General features: G+C 41.0%; 2 protein-coding genes across 3 annotated transcripts; one reads left to right on the plus strand and one right to left on the minus strand.

The window, feature by feature from the left end:
* The first annotated feature begins 19 nt into the window (after nucleotides 1–19).
* On the plus strand, nucleotides 20–12,397 carry LOC128447651 (uncharacterized). The gene is made up of 12 exons (XM_053429904.1): nucleotides 20–73; nucleotides 658–729; nucleotides 1,035–1,074; nucleotides 1,913–2,073; nucleotides 2,227–2,308; nucleotides 3,873–4,056; nucleotides 4,242–4,315; nucleotides 4,466–4,542; nucleotides 4,641–4,741; nucleotides 4,836–4,924; nucleotides 5,015–5,161; nucleotides 7,112–12,397. Exons 2-12 carry the CDS (start codon nucleotides 664–666, stop codon nucleotides 7,285–7,287), a joined length of 1,197 nt encoding a protein of 398 aa, XP_053285879.1. The 5' UTR covers nucleotides 20–73; nucleotides 658–663; the 3' UTR covers nucleotides 7,288–12,397.
* Nucleotides 9,998–21,806, minus strand: LOC128447652 (uncharacterized). 2 transcript variants are annotated; one of them, XM_053429906.1, is made up of 5 exons: nucleotides 21,538–21,806; nucleotides 17,230–17,451; nucleotides 14,351–14,917; nucleotides 13,121–13,278; nucleotides 9,998–12,667 (listed from the first exon to the last, which is right to left on the minus strand). In XM_053429906.1, exons 1-5 carry the CDS (start codon nucleotides 21,614–21,616, stop codon nucleotides 12,623–12,625), a joined length of 1,071 nt encoding a protein of 356 aa, XP_053285881.1. In that variant the 5' UTR covers nucleotides 21,617–21,806; the 3' UTR covers nucleotides 9,998–12,622. The 2 variants fall into 2 exon arrangements, with proteins under 2 accessions (XP_053285881.1, XP_053285880.1); XM_053429905.1 differs by having other exon boundaries at nucleotides 13,121–13,323.
* Between the last annotated feature and the right edge of the window lie 1,361 nt (nucleotides 21,807–23,167).

Genomic DNA, 23,167 nt, shown 5'->3' on the forward strand with positions numbered 1-23,167 from the left:
TCATACGCAATCACGTCGCCGTTATCGGCTCCTGGATTTAAAAAAAGTGGGATGGCAGCTCGCTGGGTTTTCTGTGAGTAGCTCGCTGAGGTCAGTCCAGCTGGTTCAAACATTACAACATGTGTCTTTAAATATTTAACGACCGGTTGTACAATACAGTACAGACATAATTCAGTGTGTTACAGTGTCTGCTACTAGAACTAGCTTAGGATAGTGCCTTCTTAACGTTTGCTAAGCCTTGAGTGTATGTTTACATGTTTAGCTACGTTTTTGTTAGCAAGTCTGTCCTCGGGGTGAAGGGTGTTAATGGAGGTTCCTGCCCTGAATCACCTCTGTATCTGCTCCTGGAGACTGCACAGCTATTCCCCAGTGGGACTCATTCATCAGACGCATTCAATCAGCCTGCCCACATGCTAACACCCTGATGCGATCTAACTCTCCATAAAGTGGGTGAGATCTCAGCTAGCTGGTTGCCTCACCAACCAGCCATTAGACAACACCCGTCTAAAGTTACTGCTGGTGTTTGGTGTATCGCCTCCCACCACAGGCCGCTCAACACGTCGCTGCTGCACCTTGGATAAAAAATGAACGACTGACCCTGAATGAAATGTGTGTTTGACAACTTCAGTTTATGTGTTTCCCCCTTTTTTTGTTTAGACAGACATGAACTGGGACTCTCAGCTGAGCTCTATCCTGTCAGTGGCAGATGGCAGCGTAGCAAAGATGAGGGTGAGTGCTTCTCATGATATGGTGTTGCAGGACATTACAGTAATCACATGTTTATAGTGCACAGAGGGATTTTCGTTTTACAACAGTGACATTCATATAAAACACATTCATGTGTTTTATATGAATGTAAATGTAAATGTGACATTCATATAAATGTGGAGCCTGGGATGCTGTAGTCAGCTGTACGTTGTTGTTATTGCAGCTGTCTGTAGATGGCAGGATTGCTCCACATTTAAAAGGGGGACTGTTGTTGAGCGTTTGGGAAAGTACAACACTTTGAATCTGAAACATGTTTTTGTCCCCAGGAGAGACTGACGTCACCGGGGAAATTCTCCAAAGGAGAAAGTGGGTGAACTGTTTCACATCAGTGAATCTCACTTTCTCTGTTATAATAAAAATATCCCACTTGTTACTCATAGTCAGAATGAGGTAGACAACAGAATAAAAAGGCTATACATTTTGTAATTTTCTATCTATGTCTATTTCTCTATTCCATTTCACTTTTCTTAACAATGTAACAAAGTGCTTAAGTTCACAAAGTAAAACTCTATTCCATTTCACTTTTCTTAACAATGTAACAAAGTGCTTAAGAACTCAAAGTAAAACCGAAAATATAAAAAACCAGACAATCTAGTTGACTTATAAGACATTGGCCACATTAGAGATAAAGCAGGAAAGACAAAGGCTTTGAGACGAGATTTAAAATAAGCTAAAGACCGTTTCAAATGGCTTTAATAGCAAACGCTTGATCTCCCTGTGCCCACTGTGAGACCTGGGAGGGACCAACAAGGCTCTATCTGCAGATCTCAGCAGCCAGGAGGGCACAAACCACCTAGATAATGCTGAAATGTACTCTGGTCCTAGGCTGTGTGTAATGAAATTCTAAAATCAATATGAAAGCTAACCGGTGATATGCAGGCACAGCGGTGATATGCTTTTGCCTCTTTGTTCCAGTAATTTTGAGTGAGAGCATTTTGGACCAACTGAAGACAGTGTAGGGAGCCCTGACGGATACCTGAGTAAAGTGCATTGCAATGAGACGAGAATAGATAAAAGCATGAATGACACATTAGACAGGATTCACAATATATTATAGATTGAGGTAGGGACAGTGGTTTAAACTCATTGGATTTGATTTGAGCTCTTTGTGGAAAACCTCTTGCATATCCCTCTTCCTCTCCAGATTTGTTTCCTGCGAGGGAGTGGATACATGATTTAGATTTGGACCCTCCTGCTCCTCCCCCCCGAGCCCCTCTTCCCAGACAGCCATCCCCCTCACACAGTTCGGGTGTGCAATGGGCAGACGTGGCTGCTCTCCAGTCTCAACTACAGATGCAGAGCCAGGTGTTTGATTATTTGTGCGCTCAAGCATGTGTGCAACCGTTTGTCTGATCAAGCCGGATGTGCAAGATAAAGTTGCTGCGGCATTTATGTGATGTATTTTGGTGCGTTAGCTCTGACAGAGTTCCACATGTCTGCTTCTAATGTCTTTGCAAGGCGATTGACTCTCTCACCAAGAAACTCCATGACATGGAAAAGGATCGACTGTCACAACAACGTCACATCCAGACACTTCAAGGTAACTGCTGCACCGTGGCTGCTTACCTCCTTTCTTACTGAGTCATGTTATCCTCAAACAAACGCAGCAACACCTGACTCCTGTTATCGTCGAGTAGAAGAAAGGAGCTCTTATCCAGTTGATCGCTGTTTAACCTAGTCGCACCCAAACGAAGTCGACAGGTCCAGATGAAAAATAAACAAAGAATTTCACGTTCTTAAGGGGATACTTAAATTATTTATGCCTAAATAAATCATAACCACACGATTATTGACATGTCTGATTCCAAAATGTATTAAATTATAAAATTCAGAGAATTAGTTGAGAAACAGTTTGGTCGAATCCAGTTACCTTTAATACGGGTTCATTTACACTCCTATGATTTTAACTCTCTGATTTAGTCAAAGTAACTCATGACCGCTAATTTTTTATATTGTCCCTCTTTATCTTAAACTGATCCAAAACACTTTTGAACTTAATTATATTAGAGTTTAAATGAATTGTAGTCCATTAAATACATTTTTATCCGCTCTAACTAAACCATTCAGGTCCAAACACTCCTCCTCTTTCTTGGTTAGCTCTGTTCTGTAAGTTGGCTTTAAACTGCTTGTAACCTCAAGCTTTAAGCCTTTCCTTCCTCTTATAGTTTGCATATAAAATAACTGATTAGTTTAATCACAGTAAACAAAGAAAACTGTCATGAAAGAACTTGCAGGTTATTCCAGTCTTTTCCTAACATTATATGCTTATTAATTTGCATTGTGCATTTCATCTGTTTTAATGTTGCAGATGGTCATGGTTTGTGGGATAAAACCAAATACTTTAAAATTTCAATATTTAATACATTTACTTCTATTTCTGCTATGATTGTATGACTTAGATTGTCATCAGGTAGAACAGAGTGAAACCTCCCAGGATCCTCCCTTCAATAGAAAGAATAATAATTATTGATTACCAAAGCGAGTTTTACCCGTACAAGAAATTTGACCCCTGTGAACATACAAACAGACACTGGGAGCAGTGAGCACATACACTTGAGAGGTTGAGTGCCTTGCAGATAGACATTTAAGCTGTAGATGATGAATGAGGGGACAATGATCTTAATACACCACCCATCCATAACAGAGGAATCCCAGGAAGATATGGTCTCAGTTTGGGAACCATCAGAACTTACAGCACTTGGAAGAGATGAGTTTTTACAGGTTTATCAGCCTATTTATTTGTCTGACTTATTTATGTTATGCTAAAATGTCATATTTTTTACTTTCTAATGTGGTTTGCATTGTTCCTCATTTGTACATCGTGTAGAAAGTGTCTGCCAGATGAATAAATCAAGCTGTTAATATGCTAGAATTATATATTTATCTATAAAACGCTGCCTCATCACTGTTTTTTAACCAGAGCTCACTCTTCTGGGCCTTCTCTGCTCACTACCTGAGCCTCTACTTCGTGAAACTGCAAAATATCTGCATCAAAATGGATTTGTTAATAATTAAAACTTTTAATAAATTACTAGGATTTGCCCACAAGGTAACTACAGGAGGGGAAAAAAACTCTTACTCAAAGAAACTCTATTCTTTTCCAGAGGAGGTTCACGGCTTGCGTGAGGACCTGAGGGAGAGTGAAAGAGAGAGGGACAAACCACAGAGGGGACAAAGTCCAGGAGCAGAGAGAATGATGGAGCAGTGGAGGAGAGAGGTGGGACGTGAGCTGAGCAGTCTGCGGGGACACATCACCAGAGCCACGTCGCTAGGCAACTTAGAGGAGAGGTGCGCTGGGGTTGTGGGGCGTAACTGCAGACTTTGAAACCTCGTGATTGATATGAAAACATTTAGAAAGACTTCGCTATTACAAAGACGTTTGAGTGACATTTTCATATTTTGGGAAGACAGGTATAAAGGAGGGGAAACTACACATCTGTTTTGTCATGATTTCTCTTTTTCTCATCCCACAGTTTCAACTCAAAGATTCGCAGAGAGGAGTTGGAACACTTGCGGAGGGAGGTGGACCAGCTGAAAACACGGTTAAGTGAGTAACACAAGGGCAAACACGCGTGCATCATGTCTTCACATTGATTCTGCAGGACTCCACATGTCCTGAGCTCTGTGCTGGCCTGTCAAGCAAAAGACAAGTACAGTCTTGCTTACGGTGTCGGCTCTTTCTTCTTCTGTTTGACAGGGCGACAGGAGGAGGACGTGTTCCTCCAGCAGTCAGAGGCCAGAGAGACCAGGAGACAGTATGAACGCAGCTGCAAGGTGAACACACAATATAACATGCAGCTTGTGTTTGCTTGTGTGATTTGTGGTTTGTAGTCTTTCAGGTCCTTAACCTTTCATTTGTTTGTTCTGCTCAGACACTGGAGGAGCTAACAGAGAGCTACAGAACTCACAGCACTGATCTGGCAAAAACCGTCTCTCAGTATTCACACACACAGCAGGAAGTCCGCCAGATCAGGTAAATGTGTGAGTTTGTGCACAAATGTGTGTTTCTAGAATTGTGTCTCTTCTTTTTGTGGATTACATGTGTTGCGTTAAACTTGTTCCAACAGAACGGTTGTGTCAGAGCTGAAAGACGAGGTCAGGAGTCTTACCCTTCAAGAACATGAACCAACACCATTACTGTCTGTGCACACATCAGGTAAGTCTCTGTAACACACACACACACACACACACTGACTCAATAAACGATTAATAAATCAATTTAAACATGTTTTCCTGTGTGATTCAGGGGCGTCACCCGTATCTCTCCCCCACGGACACAGTAGGGGAGTCAGAGTGGAAGAGCCAGACTCTGACTCTGAGGACTTCAGTCCGACCCCAAGCTTGGCTGAGGTCAGCTCAGATGATCTTTCATGGCTGGATGACAAAGACTCGGGTAAGGATGTGGCTCAGGAGTCAGAGCGGGTTGTCCACCAACCAGAAAGTAATTTCCTGGTGTCTGTCCTGGCAGTGTGTGTGCTGTGTGATAGAAACAGTGCAACATATGGTAGCGCTGTATGAATGTGTGAACCTGGTTTGTAAAGTAAAGCTCCTTGAGTGGTTTATAAGTCTAGGGAATCTCTATATAAATACAGTTGATTTAGTCCATTTACTCTGAAATTAGAAGCATGGTTACTCTGTGTAACATCCGTTATCATTTTCACAAGCCGCCTGTCCACCTACACACACAACAATAGGAACATGTTCTGACGATAGGATCACACACTCCAGCAGAATAGGTTACACGGTCACCAGATGGGTACACACACTGATGACGGCTTTAGCAGGATGAGACATGTATTCCCCCCACCCCTCTCCTGTTCCTCTCCCACACATCTGGCTCAACCTTTGCTCTGACTCATCACAGTAGTTCTGACTCACTGTGGATAGCACCCGTCTGAGTTTACCACTGTTAGTCAAAAGAGCAGCTTGACATTTTGGGAAATACACTTATTCGGGTCCTTGCTCAGGTTTAGATTAGAAGAAATATGCAGCTCTAACTGGTGATCTGGAGCTTCTCCTAAGTTCCACTGTAACAACACAGTCATAGCGCTACAGGACGTAACTGCTCCCAGACAAGATTCTGTCCTGCACATCACACCTGTAAAACCTCCATGTGTTGCTTAATTCAGTTTGCCTTTTTAGATGTGCTGGGAGACAGATACAGCCCCTGTTCAGACCTGGTGTTAACATCTGTCCTGAGCAATCTGATCAAAAGTGTTCAGCACTAAGTTTGTCTGGTCACACCTGGTTTTAAAATCCTGAATGTTTTACCTGTGACGTCTAGTGTTCGGATCTCATCATCTCACTCCCCTGCTCTATTTGCAAAAAATGTCAACACACAGATCAGTGTTGACATTGTGGCATTGGCTAAAGAACAAATCTACATATGGGCACTGAATAGTGTAAAAAGTTGAAACCATAGCAGGTCAGAGGAATTCAGCTGAGTAGACAGTTCTTCATATGTGGCCCAGGAAGCATTTGCGTTCACGCTTCTCACAGCGAAACAATGTGGCCACATGTCCCTCCAAATGTGGTTTGAATAATTGAATCTCAGGAATATGATCATGTTTTCTGGTGCACTCAGACTTTTACTTAGAGCTGTCCACGTGTGATTGGATCGCTCAGGATGAATGTTAATACCACCACAGAGTCCTAGTTACTTTTGAACAGATCCAGGTGGTGTCTCTCCCTTTTTCAGTCTTTGTGAAAAGCTCCGCTAACCCTCTCCTAAATGTAGCTTCATTACCTAATCTCAGCAAGAAAGCAAATTCACATTTACCCAAATTTTAAACTAATCCTTTAAATACATCACAAGTAAATGCGACATAATTAAAGGAAGAGAAAAGTTTAAAGATAAAATAAACTGTAATCATGGCTTTACAGCTTCACTGTAAAAGATTTTTTTTTCTTGAGATAAAGCTGTAAAACTCTAATTTCCTCCCCCATGTTCTCAGCAAAGACAGTTGTTACTTAATAAATTTGAAAAGTTTGTTTGTATGTATGTGTGTGTTTCTGTGTGAGCACATGCACTGCTCACCCCAGAGACTCTCAGAGCAGGCTTACGTTCCTGGAAGAGATTACAATCTGTGCTCTAAATGTTTCCCAGAGTGATTTGGGCCCATGTAGCCAGGCTAATTTGACGCGCACACAAGCCCGCACGCACACACACGTACGTTGTGGGAAAACATTTGAATACCGTCCAACAAAATCCCACATGGTAATACAGCAAAGAGCTACTCTGTCCTTCTTGTTCACAAACACACACTCTCTCACTCACCCACCCACCCACTCACTCACTCACATGTACTTTAACTTATTCTCCTCTGCTCTTCACCTCTGCCAGCTCTTCCTCAAAAGCCACATGTACGTCTCAGCGTTCAGTCCAGACGGAGCAATTTTGCTTGTCCAGGATCGGATCTGGAGGATGATGATGATGATGAAGGTGGTGATGAAGAAGATCTCCTTGATTACAATGTGGACCCAGATTTAGCATCTGACCTAAGTCTTAATGACCTCTGACCTGTTTTATTATTTTTATATTGATTAAATTGGTTTGATCTGTGTGTTTGTATGTGAGTGAGAGCTTCTGTAGCAAAACCCCAAACTTTAAGAATAGAAACTGTATTAGACAACCAGCCATATGGTTAATTTCCTGTGTTGTCCCCAGGGAAGAGGAACACAATAAAAGAGAGGCAATAGCAGCAGACTTGGCAGCAGTGGCGGATAAATAGAACAACATATAATTATGTCGTCCTACTTAGTGTTGCTCTTTCAGACCTACTTGAGTATGATGCGTGATAATCCATTGATACCAGTGGGGAAAGTACTTTTTTCTTTAGGGGAATTTTCAAGAATGTATAAACAGTTATTTGTGAGAATAACATTAATGTTAGGGACTCAGGAAAATCGCAAGGATCAAACTTTCTTTTTAAACTTGAAATCTGGAAACTGTTTCATCCAAAGTGGCACTAAACGCAGCATGGTGAAACAAACCACCAACAGATTGATCAAATGCTAACTCCTTCACTCTCTTTTTAATTTAAATATTCATCATCATACTTTCCCCAAGTCTAGTTAGCACATGACCGTACAAACCGTCCCAAACCAAAAAAAATATCTCTATGTGACAAAGTGGTGTCACACTCTTAAGAGACACAGACGAAGATGTCAAGAGAGTTTGTGGTGATAGAGCTGACACCAAAATTAGATCTCTCAAGCTAAATGAATACGTTTCATCCTCCCTCTTTTTGCTGCACCAACTCCAAGGAGTTTTCCTAATTGTGAATGTGTCCAAGCAGCGAATCTCCCACTGTGTTCATTAAGATATTCCGGATCCAATTCTCCAGAGATCCTCCACAGGACATGTCTGAAAACAGCTTCAGTGGTAGAGGGAAGAAGTCACACAATTTTACTAAAGCAAAAACAATTACATAAATAAAAATATTAAGTATTAATAGTTGAAGTACTTGCCAAGTGTAGCCTATTCCTGAATGCATTGACCTGTTCTGAATACAGTTTAGATGTTCCTTCATCACAGATAATGCTGCTGAAGGAGGCAGAGTCTAATGTTGCCTGCCTGCTCTGATTGGAGCAGTTCCCCTCTCATTACTAATTATTTACTAAATATTTAAAAAACAATGTGAACATGTCACACATTCATGAAATGGGTTAGCAGAAAGTTCAAATATTTAATGATACAGTATTTGCTGTGATGTAAAAGGGAAAAAGACCTGAAAGTAAATTTACCTGGGTACAGATACAGAAAAATGTACTTACTTACAATAATAATTAAGTAAATATGCTTTGTACATCCCCCAATTGAATTGTGCCCAGATGTACTGACTGGTTGGATGCAGGGAACAAACGACAGGCAGCTGTTTAAAGAATCAACATCCTCTTGTGAGAGTTACATTCAGAAAAGGTCTCCTTTCACGGTGGTGGATGGCAGTGCTTTGTGTCAGCGAAGAAGCAAACACCCTTTACACCATGTTGTGTGTTGCTGATTATAAATTATGGCTCCTACCAGAGTTAAGGGCAGAGGCATTGGTGGATAACAAGCTAAACCACAAGGTTTTGGTTTTAGGCAGGACGAGACTGAAAATAGTTCTGCTTAGGTTTGTTATGATTACAGATTGTTGGGTTAGGTAACGGTTTGATGTGGTTAATGTTAGTGACTTTCATGTGTAGCCATAACTGCAATAGGATCCATAAGGAAGCCAGTCATCACTGTGCTTTTGATTTGAAAAGTAAGGGCTTACAGTATGCCTGTACGGCCTTAACTCCTTCAAGAACAACAAATTGAACGTTAATATAATGGCATATACAGTTTGTGTTCAGTCATTACACATGCGACAAGACTCAGTACCTTTCAGCTTTAAAGTTGTGTTATTCGTGTACTATATGCAGTGCTACACTGTTCAGTGTAGCAGAGTAATGGATATTTAATGAGTGTTTCTTCCTGACATAATGCACTTTTAAATCCAGAAGGAAACTGATGACGATTGTAATTCCTGGTAATGCATCTGAAGTGAGAGCCAAGAGGAACTCATTAACATTACAGAGACACACCCACACTACCTCCACTGTGATGTCTTTACATATGCACAACTCAGTTGAGACTGTCAAGAGTCCCTTTATGCTGTCTTGTCTGACACAAGTCACACTGTCCCGGGTTTGCAGGCGGGTGTCAAGCTGTTAAATAATTCAGCATCCAGACACCCCCCCATTGGGAAGCCCAGACCACCGCGAAGAGCCTCGGGCGAGCTGAATGACAGGCTGGGCATGTGGACATGTGACCAGAGACACTTTCCAGCTCATCCAACCATTCAGATTATCTCTCATCTCGTCAAAGTAAGCAACAAGAAAAACCTCGTAGAAAACCGTCACTAGCACAGAGCAGTAATTAAACAAACCTCTCCTAAAAAGCTCTTCTTGTTAAAGAGACATTTAATGAAGAAAAGGCTGATCTGTTTGTGAGTGACTGATGAATCTGACTGCACTTTATTACATTTGCCAAGTATTGTGCAGTGGTGCTGCAGTACAGCAATGCACTGATGCCTTCATTGTAAATCTGTAAAAAGAAATGTTTTGTGTTTTGTCTCCAACAATAAAAGTCTGTATTTTTAACGGAGAGGAGCTTGTCTCTCTGTGGTCGTCTCTTTAGAGCAGCAGAACTCCAGAAATCCTGGTAATAACAGATCCGAGGAGGGAATAAGAGGAAGCGCAGAAGTTTTGTCTCAAAATACCTTTAATCATACAACATCAACAGTCCATATTCCATGTTTGACAACAAAGCCTCAGTGTGCAGTCAGGATACTTAGGACATTTAAAGAAGTGAACAAATACAGGAGTTTACAGACAACTTTGGCTTTCAATCGGGAATCTTGAGTGTCTCATTTAAAGCTAGGGTTGGTAATTCCAGAAAAGATATCAAAAGCAACTGATACATTCTCGCCAAAGCTACGTCCCCAAAACACATGAACGATCACTGCCTGACAACTACTAGAAGAAGAAGACTTTTATCCGTGACCCGCTCGCTAACGTCTGACTATCGGCTCTCAGGCCGGTCTGTTAGTGACAGACAGGTAAGCCAGCCAATCACTTCATTGGGTCCGTTTGAAAAGATTTGTTATATTTATTACAGTCCTGCAAGGGCCACAGAAACCATTTTATTCTTCATACAACTTCATTTGTCAGTGGTGAAAAGGATTTCCACAAATAAGCTAAAATGTGCTTGAGAAACCTACTACCAACCCTAACTTTAATACTGGAAGTATACGATTGACATGGATTCACTGGATAGTTTGACAAGTATGAAGATGATTCACATCCACCAGATCTCAACTCATCTAAACACCATAGGAGAATTTGGACCAGCATGTTAGTCGACAGTCCCAGTGAGTGAACTGGGAGTATAATCTGTGTCAAAGAGCACTGAAGCTGTTGTGTGGGCTCAACCTTTGGTAAAGGCACTGTTACATTGAGTTTCTCTGTTAATTTTCTGTTTTTCATTGCACAAAATTGTATGCCAAACAAGTTTCAAGAGCTTGATGTATCAGTTCATGAGCTAAGTCTTAAATAAATAGGAGCTGTGTGTGTTTTGTATTGATGGGGTTCTTCTGTCTTCCTGTGTGTGTCTAACTTCCACTCATCTTTTCCTGCACATTTACAAAGCGAAAACACAGCCAAGCTAAAAACACGGAAAAATCAATGGTATAGTTCACAGCTCGCCTGCTGGGAGCAAGGTGCTGTCCCATCAGTCCTTGCAACATTTCTATCTCTGCCAAGGAGGTTATGTTTTCACCCCTGTCCCCTTTGTTTCTAAGCAAGATTACACAAAAACCTCAGGACAAACTTCCACAAAACTTGGTGGAATGATGCAGTATTTGTCAGGGAAGAACCTATCCAATTATATTGTGAATCCAGATCAGGGAGTGGATCCAAGTATTTTGTGAGATGGGGTGTTTTTCAACATTTTCACCATTTCCTCAAGGGAAAATTCATGGTTATTGATGAAAGAAGTCAGGCACATTGAGAGAACTGATGTCTATGAGTGTGAGAAATTTGGTGCCGCTTGATCGAATTTATGGGGTCTGTTGGGCCTTGGTGGAGGTATACGCTCTACGGAGTGCCATTGCAGTCAATGTGTTTCTGTCTGGTGAAGAGTAAAGAAGTGATTAAAAGTGAAGAGTTTCACAAAGTTGTCTTTCCATGAAACAGTCATCAGTAGTATTTACACTGCACAGGACAATGCTAACATTCTGAGGAAAGGCCACTGGCCAATTTCAGTCTGCAAACTGTCATTGTATGAGTGAGTGCTATGAGTGAGTGCTATGTCGAACACGCTCAAGGCTAGTCTTTCAAACACAGGCAAGTCAGAGCAGCAACCGGGTGCTCATTGTGTATTAAGATGGGAATCACACGGAAATACTGGAGAAGACTGGTAAATCTGGAAGTTAGTTGGTTGCAGTATAAATAGTGTTTACAACGAAAGCGGATCCTGTGTTGTGTAAGGCACTCTCTCCTGAGCTGAAGACTCCAGGAAAGAAACAAAAGAACAGTAACACATCCATCTCAACTCAAGTTTAAATATATTCTGCCATGCCTCCAAAAAACATTATACATTCACCCTTAAGACACTCACGCATATGCACACAGACCTAAAAACACACATCCATGCTCTTATTCTATGCTGACACACAGAACATATCTTTCTCTCATACATAAAAATATTTGTCGACTTATTTCCACTCCAGAAAGTAAAGTGCAACCTCATTAACTCTGTAGTCAGGCCATTTGGTCTTTTTCTTGTTCATTTTTCTTCTCTGGCCTCTCTGTCAGGATGCTATTGACCTTCAGTCTAACCAGACTTTACAACATAAACTGAATGGAGGAGATTATATCTGCTTCCCTTGGTAAAGAGTCTGGCTGAATCTGTGTCCAGCTGTATACCACCACACTGATGGATATAACCGACAATGTGGCTTTGTGCTTCACACAGACATTTTTCCTTTCTGTGGAAATTTTAAATATATTATACAACCCCAGATCATGAGCTGGAAAATATGAACCAAACGGTACTGAGAAGATGCATTTGCCGAATTTGTAATTACAGGCATTAAAATGAACGTGCTCAAGGGTCATCATCATAGGCGATGTCTTCATTGTCCATTGCAGCTTCAATCGTGTCCTTTCCTAAATGTCAATGATCTGGATAAATGAAAGCAAGCCAGGAGTTTGCTCACACCTACCCAGAATTCTCTCTGTTTGGCGCAGATTAAGTCAAAACACTTTAACATGAGCCTGCATTCAAGGAGGGTTTTTATAGGTGCCATCAATTTCCATCCTGCCTCCATTAGTAGCTGTACATGGACAAAGGTGTGTCCTCCATCATGTCATCCTGCACAGAAAGAATGTTATAACATAACAAGCCATTACATTGTGTGTTTACACAGTCCACATGGTCAAAAGTGCTTACATATGAAAAAATTGGTTTTGTGGTGCCCTTTGTAAAAGCTTTATAAATTGCAGTGGTTATCTTTATCAAGGATCAACAATTCATGTACTAATGTTTTATGAATCTGTTAGAATCCATTAATAACATATTAGGAAAGGCTCCATGACAAGCGAGGTACTAATTGTAAAGTTATTAAAGTCGTTTAAAGTCATTAAAGAAATAGTTTGTACATATTGTATGGTATAATAGACATAACAGATTGATAGAGCATTCGTTTTTCATTAAGAATCCTTTAAGCCATTAGTTACCTTTAAAAAAGTGGTAGAGATTTTGTTCAGTTATTCCAAATAAATACTTTTAAGTAAATGTTGTCTCTGATACAGGACTGTAGCTCACCATAGGTAAATCCTGCAGCCTGCGGAACTCTGGTCGGTTGTCTCTTCGGCGCAGTTTGAGGAAGAGGAGCAGAGTGATGACGACAGCAGTGATGATGAAGGCTGTCACCAGGCCGGCTAGGAGAGGGTCTAATGTGGGCGATTCGTGGACCATCATTGCTGGAGGAAACAGACGACATCGCTGAGGGCCCATTCCTCTATAAACTGAGAGTAGCTCAAGTAAACAAGCTGAAATGGATTAAACTTCGCTGTTGAAAAAGAATTACAGGTCCTTACATGACTGTTTGACGCTGTGACTGGATCTAAATATAGACGCTAAAGCAACAAGTTGAGCTCGAGTGTTCATCATGTAGCTCAGAACAGAAGTGTCAAACACAGGATGGTGATGTTAACCATGCCTGTACAGTACTTGATCTCATTGTTGAACAAGGAAATTTATATATAGGGCATCATTTTTGGATTTGGATTCAAATGCATAGAATAGAGTGCTGTATAATCTGTGAAAACATCATCACTCTTTGACCTTCAACTCCTTGTACGTATCTCAATGCAGGAGGTTTTGCAAAGGAATTCTGTCTTGTAAACTCTGCTTTTTTTTTTATATCATCTGGTCAAAAGTAACAACAACCACAGAGCAGTGAATGCTCCCTGTTCTACTGGATAATGGAAAGAGGCAGGATTCCAAGTGTGGCCTTATAAAACCATACAGAGCGAGAGGAGCAGAGGGATTTTATATTTTAGCTGTAAGCAGGCTTGTCAATGGAGAGAAGTTTTTCCTCCTTTTTTTCCATCCACAGCTTAAGCCTGGAAACAGATATCTCATGGTGAAAATATAATAATTATACGCCGGACATGCAGCAACACAGAAAGTGGATGAATAAATCATTGAGTAGGCAGACAAAGGGTGATAGAGACAGACAGAAAAAGAAAACAGAGCATTCTCAAGGCCCAAGTCCCATGACTGCTTTGGTGCTGTTCCTAAACAGAGCTATAATTGTGGAGTGCCTGGTGGTGACAGTGCTTGTGGAAGATATAGATGGGCATGCGTGGCGTGTGTGTGTCTGTCTGTGTTTGTCTGTGTGCGAGTGTGTAGAAGGGGGGACTGGTTTGTGCTGGAAAACAAAACACAGTGTCGCCTCTGTTGTAAAAACCAACGCACTTCTTCCTCTGTCAATATCCAGCCAGTGAAGAGTCCAGAAAAACACCAACACAGAAGATGTTTTGCACTTACTGTCACCCCCAACGTTCAGCTGGGAGGGCGTGTCAGCTCGGGCTTTGGCCTGGGGGGTGGAGCTGCTCGTAGGGGCGGTGGTGGACTTCGCTGGGCCTAGGGTTGTGTGGGACTGTGATGTGTGTGGAGGTTTCGGTGTCTGCAATTTAGCATTGGGGGACTCTTGAGAGGAGGAGGTGCTGGATGTTGACTTGGACTGGGTGCTGGTAGCCGTAGATGTGGTGGTGGTGGTGGTAATGGTAGTTTCAGGCTTTGTTGGCTCAGGTGTTGGGGCAGTTGTGGGTGGGTGTGTTGTGGGTTCGGCCGGCTGCTCTGAGGTTGAGATGGAGTCAGGAGGTGGCTTTGTGATATAGTTTGATGAGTTGGTGGTTGTTGTGTTTACAGATGTATTATGAGGCGTGTGAGGTGGGCTTGTGGTGGTGGTGTGAGAGGTGGAGGTGGTGGTGGTTTGAGAGGTGGTGGTCTGGCTCACAGGAGGGAGAGCTTGAGGCTGCGATGACAAATCATCAGTTTGGTTCGAACTGTTTTCAGGAACCACTGACACCATGGGAGAGGCGATGTTTGTATCTACAGAAAGAAAAAGACAACGTTCTCGTCAAAATACAGAAACAATTCTATCAGGCTGATATTTCTTCATCAGCATGATGGCAGTAGCCTAATTAATATATGAAATGTGATGTCGTATCTGACAGAAGAATATGAGGAATTTAAAGGGCCAGTTTACCCAAATCACTACTATAAATTTTGGTTTTAAAATATACATCTCTAGTTTTTTGCCTTTACACTAGAGCTGAATGAAATGTCATTGATGGCAACACATTAAACAATTGGGAGTACTATAATAGTTCCTAGATGGATAGTTACAACATTCATGGTTCCCTGAAGATGTATTCTCATGATTGTGATTGTCAGCCTTTCTGCTGCTTCCACCATGAATTTAACATTTATGAAATGTCGCAATAATGATTAAATGGATTACCATGAAATGTGGTATTGGTCTCCTCCTCAATATGAATTGTAATTTTAATCTTTTAACTTTTAATCAACACCAACATTTTAATGTACAAATACCTGCAAAGCCATAGACTGTATACAAAGAGGGACGATGGATGGACTTCCTCCTACTCTTCAGAAATTAAGCCAAGTTGTCCTGGATACAAACTACAAATACGCTCGAGCAATCGATACTCGGTCTCAGCTGTCAATCGTGATGTTTCAACCTGTTTTTATTGCATCAAGAAGTGAAATGTGAACCTGGATTTAAGAATAAAATGAAATGACAGAAACCGTCTTGGAGAAAATTTGATTTAACGTGTATTTCCACTTTTTAGTTTGTTCCACATCCCATCCACTTACATGGAGGAGGCGTGGTTGCAGGAGCCAGCCACCTGGTGGCGATCACGATGATTTGGCTTCAAATTTGGGGAGAAGTCATATCAACCATCTTAAATAGAGTCCATGTGGAAAACTAATGACATTTTATCAGCTGCACTTCATCTTTAGTGCTAATGCTAATATTACTAACTATAATGGACAGGATCCCTGCTTCAACCGAGCATGGTAGCACTGTCATTGAGAGCTTGTTAGCAGGCTGGTGTTAGCGTTTAGCTCAAAGCACCACTGGGCCTACAGCCTCACACTGGCTGTAAACTCTTGAAGTGTAAATGTCCAATGCTATTAGCACCACAAATAAAAATCCATTCAGCTCCATTGTACTGAGATGAAAGCAGAAGAATTGAATTTCAAAACCCCAGATATTGAGTGGTAGGCTGCCACGGCTACAACAGCTTATTAAATGGTATAGATATAAATAGTCTGAAAGTGTGCATTAACCTACAGATATGTTTATGAATATAATGTGTGAACCAGCACAGTGTGTGGGTATGTATGTGTGAAGACAGAGCATAAAAAGGTGTGTTTGTGTGTGTGCGTGTGTGTGTGTGTGTGTGTGTGTGTGTGTGTGTGTGTGGTAGGGGGAAGTATTTCACTTCTCCCCTTCTCACCACCTTGTGAAAAGTCACACAGCATTTAATCACTTCTCCCCTCAACACCATCACTTCAGTGTAAACTCCTCTACAACTACATTGTACCATTGCTCTCCGAACCAAATTGTTCCCTGTTGAACTAGAATGACACACTCAAAAATATAATCACCTCAAATATGCCCGATTTCTTCATCAACAACCTTGCATTATTCCCATGAAAATATGTGAAAATGTTAAGTTATTACTGGAATTGAAATAACCGGATCTTCCCCCGTTTTGCCCAGATCTGTCCTAAATTTGAATGGGATCTGTCTTGGCGCATCTTCCATCCTTGTACCAAGTTTGGTGGGAAATTGTTGAGCGCTACCCTTCTGTCAATCAAAGAAACAAACCGACCAACCAACAAAGACACAAACAGGGGCCAACATGTGATTATCTTAGTAATTAGCTCTCATATCTTAAACCATCTCTGATCTTTTTTCATTCTCTGTGCTAGTTTTTTTATTTGAGCCTGAAGTGTTGGTCTCTCTGCTTGTGCTGCATTTGTGCCATGATTGCCAACCCTTTATAACCCTGTCACTATGTGGCCTTGTCTTCTGGACATAGAGAGAAGAGATAAGGACTGTGTTAAATATAGCTCCTAAAACTCTGAGCCCCGTCCAGCTGGACATCTGGCTAAATTCTCCTGAAGTGTGACAAATCTTCCACACTCTCAAACCTTAAACACACACAATTAATAGGAGTATTGTGAGAGTAGACATGTGTGTATATTTGCCAACATGACATCAGGCGCAGTTGACCAGATAAGTGACTTAGTCCACCATCTGTCTACTGTCATATTTCCTTATTTAACAAATCTTATTTTCATTCTATAAATAAGAGGTCAATGGTTACTGTTTTTTTCCTCCGGTTGAGGAGTCGGAGAGGTGATTTCCGTCGTGTTACTGCTCAAACTGCCGGTGCCACTGGAGCTGGTGTTTGTGTCAGAGCCGATAAGTGCCGGAGCAGGATGACTGGTGGGTTCCGGGCCCGGAGCAGGCGCAGAGGCTGCAGCTGGGGTCCCAGTGACGACCTCAGCCCCAAGAGCACTTTGTAAGGTAGCAGCCTGGTCATTACCTAATGAGGAGAAGACAGTGCCAGAGTTAGTTGATGGCCAATTCCTAGTGATTTTCAGTCATTAACAACTTATTAGCTTATTATTGCAGCCAAACAGGGAGCAACAGACCACAGATTGTCTGTGCAGCAGACAGACAGTGTGGATCTATGATATGACTCAACAGTTTCTGTCTGTCTTTCTGTCTGTCTGTCTTTCGATTTTCTCAACAACTACTTATTCTAATTTGACCAGTGTCATGGGAAGTACATTGTTGACTGTGAAGTAATTTATTTGAATTAATAAAGAGAATATTATTCAGTGTTTATCTATATAGTTATTATTCAAACCAAAAATGTACATGCATATATCAGTGAGATGCTTCACTTGTATTAACGATTGTTCCTATAGTTTTATCAGAATGCTAAGTAGCCATTGGCAATCGGGATGGTCCCCCCTACCTTGTGCTCTAGTGTTATGCATAACTTGCATATAAATATAAATAAATGATATATATAGATATATAATAAAAGGATACCGGACCATTTGTCTCTGCCCCATCCTGAAGGAGTGACGAGCTGCCACTGCAAAATGAACATAGTGGAAACCCTGCCGACCTAAACTGGACACAGGACTCTCTTAGAAGACATTTTAATGAGAATTAGGAGTGAGAAATTATTTTTAGAAGATTTAGAACCCCCAGAATTGAGCTGTTGAGGCTCTCAGGGGATCCCTCATATTTCACACCCATAGTATAATTATTATATTATTGTATTGTTATAACACTTTTATTTATCACTTCTGGATACCGATCCACATCTGCCAGAGGGACTTGTCTACCTCATTCCGACTATCTGCTGATTTAACAACACAATTTCCTTAGCATGGGTTCAGTAAGGTTTTATCTTATCTTATCTTGTCTCATCTTCCGAATCTCTTTTGACTTTGAGTGAAGCAAAGAGCTATGACCCACTGACTTGTGAGCAGTTTGACTTAAGTCATGTATCCTCATCCTGCCAAACAGCAAGAGTTTAGGTGTTTCCACATTTTGGAAAATTGAAAAATATTGATTTGTGTTGCAAGAGTATTCTGTTTATTCATCTTGTTAACTGTACATGTGACCACTCGCATTTCTCTTGCGTCCTTTGTGTGGTCTTGATCTCCAGATTTGGAACTACTGAGCTAAATAAATGCTGCAATTTCCAATAAATCACAACTTACCCACATTAATGTAAAACATAATTCCAGACTATAACATAAAATGAATAAGGACCAATTTTTACTTTGACTTTTCATGGCATCAGCTACAAACCACATGAGACGAAAGTAATTTTTGGTTTTTGAAGTAATATGGTTTTAACGAGGACCTTCCATCTTTCTCTCTCTCTCTCTCTCTCTCTCTCTCTCTCTCTCTCTCTCTCTCTCTCTCTCTCTCTCTCCCCCTCTCTTTCGAATTTTCTCCTTGATGTATTTAGCACCACTGCACCAGACTTCATCTGTGTTCCGGCCGGCTTCCTTCTGATGAAGACCAGAGAACTCATGTACTGTAATGTCATTACCGCTCAGTTACTGCCGTGGTACCTCTCATTACCTGTATAATCACTCACACAGCTCATCAGCACACACACACACTGAGAGAGAGAGAGAGAGAGAGAGAGAGAGAGAGAGAGAGAGAGAGAGAGAGAGAGAGAGAGAGAGAGAGAGAGAGAGAGAGAGAGAGAGAGTGCAAATGATACAAAGTAGACATAAATAGACAGAGGTGCTTGGCTGTATAATACTGGCCTTGTTCCCTCACTTTAGCTCCATTAGAGCAGCTTAGGTCAAATGCTGATGTCTGTTTTGTGAACATATAACTGTGTGTGTGTGTGTGTGTGTGTGTGTGTGTGTGTGTGTGTGTGTGTGTGTGTGTGTGTGTGTGTGTGTCTAGAGTAGACTAGAGTAGATAGGTAAAGAGAACCACTGTTTCCACTGTTGCTCACTCCTCTGTGTAGATGTTACAGGCTCTTACAGCCCCTCAGACTACTGCAGCGTGTATGGGAAACAGCTCTTTCTCACTTCTTGACCCTGCCGGTGAGGGGAACAGAGCAGCCAACCATTGCTCCGGCGAGCAGATGTCTGCAACTTTAGCACCAGCCTATCATACTAGTAGTCCCTTCTCTGTGAGACCTATATGCTGCCGCGCATCTATAAACACATAAAGCTGCTATCACAGCATGTGATTGTGAGTTTGGGAGTCGATAGAACAGATCATTTTGACCCGTTTTTTCCTTTAAGTGGAACTGAAAACAGTGGAGGACTGAAGCAGCTCTGTGCTGGGCCTTGTCAGCACTTATTTTAACTGTTTATTGGCAATCCGTGTGTGACCTCTCATGCAGCATGTCATGCTCCTGGCCTCTCATCTTCTTTTCCACTCCTGCTAGGTCATATTATACCACATGAGAATTTCAATAACTTTAATGTGAATCAAATTCTGCTTCTACCAAATAATTAGTTTCCATGAGACTATAAAACATTAAATTAGATTTAGCTCATATAATCATTATGTGTAGTACTGTTTGAGTTATAGTTAATAGACGAGTAGATAGGTTATTGATTATTCAAAGATGGCAACGGCTGTGGCTGAGGGGTAGAGTGGTCGTCCTCAAACCAGAAGTTCAGTGGTTCAATCCCCATCTGCATGATGAAGTATCCTGGGGAAAGATACTGAACCCCAGAAATCTCCTGACAACAGTGTGTGAAAGATAAAGCGTAGCATATAATAGCGCTGATTGCATGAAAGGATCAATGTTGCTTGTACGATGAAGAGCTTTGATTGGTCGATAAGACTGCAAAAGCTCAATATTAATACAGTCCATTCTACATTTGTAAATAAAAATATTTACTAATGATTTTAAACTTCATTATCTGGACAGAAACTGAATAAATTGAGAATGTTAATAAAGTTAATATCCAAACTTCCTTAGTTCCTCAAAGTCATGAGACCTTGACCACAGAAACAAGATAATAATGGGGTTTTTAAATTCTGCTTAAAATATTTTTATGCACATCTAGACAAATACAGATAGCATGCTGTTTAAATAAGTCACTGTACTGAACCTGCTACAGTAGCCACACTGTATTTAAATGTGTTAATTTAGTCTACATAAGGCACTGTGCAGAGGAAAACCAATTAGAATGAAGCCAGTGAGATGATAGTGTTCCAGTGGATCTCTGCTGTTTTCTGTTCTTGTGAATTCAGCTTAAAATTCAGTTTAGCTTGAAGGGCTGATAGGACAGTTGTACCCAATGAAATCTCCTCCAGTGTCAATCCTCTCATTTTACTCTGTAATGAGAGGGGCTGATGGGGACAGAGAGACAAGAGAGGTAGGAGGGGACAAAGGAGGAAAGGTACAGTATGTGGAGTGGAGAAAGCAGAAGGTGGGGGGAGTGAAATCCAGGTTGGTGAGGTGTGTAAATGTTGTACACACAGAGAGAGGAAGTGTGTGTTAGTGTGTGTGGGGGGGGATGGGGGTGATGTGAAAGATAAACGGAGGCTGTTGAAACTAAAATCTGAGTTTGAATAAAATCAACTGGAAATGAACTGTTTCAGTTTCAGTTTTGCTGAAGGTGGCAGAGAGTCAAGAGAGTCAATCTGATGTCGGGGTTCGACAGACAAGAGGAACTCAAATGATGGTGTAAAAAAAGCTTGAGCTCTGGCCATTTAAATATCTAACTATCAAACACAACCAACATAGGTGCTACAGAGGCAGGCGATGTTGATGGTGTGTAGTAATACACATGTTGTAATGTTCTAAATCAGACTTTGTTGAAGAACAGAGGAAACACACAGGGGAAACACAAAGTTACCTCTATGATCCACAGCTGCTCAATGATCAGAAGAATGCCCCAAATACCTATGAATACCTACATTTATGTTTTAAGGTTGGGCAAGTGTTTGGCAAGTAGTAGGTTAAAGTCAGAGTAAGTCCCAACAGGACAAAGAAGAAAGCCAACGTAATGACTGTGAGTGTGTTGTGAGGAGCAAAACGTTGCAATTCCGGCCACATATTGAAGATTTAATTACTCAGAAAGCAAAAGCTGAAATAAAGACAGAATCAACCATGACGTACCATCTTCAGTGGATCCCAAGTTAACAGTCAGCAGCAGCAGCAGGGCACAGAGGACAGTCCAGAGTTTGTTCTCCATCATCTCACTCCTCCTCTGTCAACAGTAAATGTCGTCTCCTCTCGTCTTGTTGTCACAGGACACTTATGTCGAATATGTCGCTCGAAATCCCAGTCAGATGCAGGCCACGCAGTTACAGTAACACTGTCCTACTGCGCACTGCAGCTCTGTGTGTGTGCGTGGCTGCAGGGACTGAAGGAGGAGTGGGAGGAGGAGGGTGTACTCTCTCTCTCTCTCTCTCTCTCTCTCTCTCTCTCTCTCTCTCTCTCTCTCTCTCTCTCTCTCTCTCTCTCTCTCTCTCCAGTGCCACGTGTTCCCTGTTGGCTCTGACTGACTGTGCCATGGCGCTGGTTTAGTGCGCGGACTGACACCTACCCGCCAAACAGCACGTATCAGAGCAGCACAATGTACGACTGTGCAACAACGCAAACATATTTCGAAGCGATGAGACTCACACGATCATTTTACATTTCATTTATATCTGTAAAAAAGAAAAAGAAAAATATAAAAATATATACTTTCCCCTGATATTAATTTACTGAATACAAACGTTATCTTATGTTGGTAGTTTACTGTAATTGTATTTACTGATTAAAACATACAATCATAAAACATACAATCATAAAACATACATTCATAAAACATACAATCATAAACATACAATCATAATAAAGTAAAGTTATGTAAAACAACTTTTTACAGTTTACAAGTGATCTTTCACAGATTTATATTATTTAGTCTATTCAGTCATATTCTGTAATATGAGAGTTTTTATTTGTGCTTATGAATTATGTATATCATAAAGCCCTTGTGTAACTTCTCAAAAGGGACTTCTGGAATTAAAGATGAGATTCTTACCTTTTTTTTATCTATCATGTTGTTTATTATCACAAAAGACTATATGAAGACAATTAAAAAAAAATTCGCATTGCCTGTTTGGGATATTTTTAATAGGGTGTGCAATGCAGTAGTGTCTACAGTGCATTTTTCTGTAGTGTGATGTCTTCTTTGACCCACGTGGATGCGCTGTTGCTCTATACAATGTCTTATTTTCTTAAGGCTTGAACTGATACATAAACAGACGAAACGAACCTGAAGCACAAGATAAAATAATGAGAAGCTGGACATCGCTCCTTTTTCTCTGTTGCGTTATTGTGTCATGATTTTCCTTAACACTGCAGGATGCAACATCACGCAAAAGGACAGTGGAGGAAAATATGTCATCCATCTACCGCTTGTGCATTTGTGTGAAAGTTGATTCATGTATATTGTCCCATCTCAAATAAAGAATAAACAAATAAATAAAAGCTGTACTGATAATTTACTCATTTTAATCTTTAAATTGCCATCATCGTAAGATACTTTCCAAATATAACCTCTTCAGTTTTGAAAATCTCATTCTGTTTTCTGAGGTAATTTGGTAATTAAAGGTTCAGTGTGTGGTATTTAGTGAGATCTAGTGATAAAGTTGCATGTTGCAGCTGCATACCCCTTCCCTCACCCTCCCCTTCCAAACAAGAAGGAAACCTAATGGTAGCCTTCAGCTGTCATAAGAACTCAAAAGGTGTTTAGTTT

This window comes from Pleuronectes platessa, chromosome 9, assembly GCF_947347685.1.
Source record: "Pleuronectes platessa chromosome 9, fPlePla1.1, whole genome shotgun sequence".
In the NCBI taxonomy this organism is placed as follows: Eukaryota; Metazoa; Chordata; class Actinopteri; order Pleuronectiformes; family Pleuronectidae; genus Pleuronectes; species Pleuronectes platessa.

Coding starts and splice junctions, on each gene's coding strand:
- LOC128447651 (XM_053429904.1), top strand. CDS start 664: ATGAACTGGGACTCTCAGCTGAGCTCTATCCTGTCAGTGGCAGATGGC. Junction 730..1,034: donor GCAGCGTAGCAAAGATGAGG/GTGAGTGCTTCT, acceptor TTTTGTCCCCAG/GAGAGACTGACGTCACCGGG. Junction 4,742..4,835: donor CAGGAAGTCCGCCAGATCAG/GTAAATGTGTGA, acceptor TTGTTCCAACAG/AACGGTTGTGTCAGAGCTGA.
- LOC128447652 (XM_053429905.1), bottom strand. CDS start 21,616: ATGATGGAGAACAAACTCTGGACTGTCCTCTGTGCCCTGCTGCTGCTG. Junction 17,452..21,537: donor CTTGGGATCCACTGAAGATG/GTACGTCATGGT, acceptor TCTCCTCATTAG/GTAATGACCAGGCTGCTACC. Junction 14,918..17,229: donor TCAACCGGAGGAAAAAAACA/GTAACCATTGAC, acceptor TTCTTTCTGTAG/ATACAAACATCGCCTCTCCC.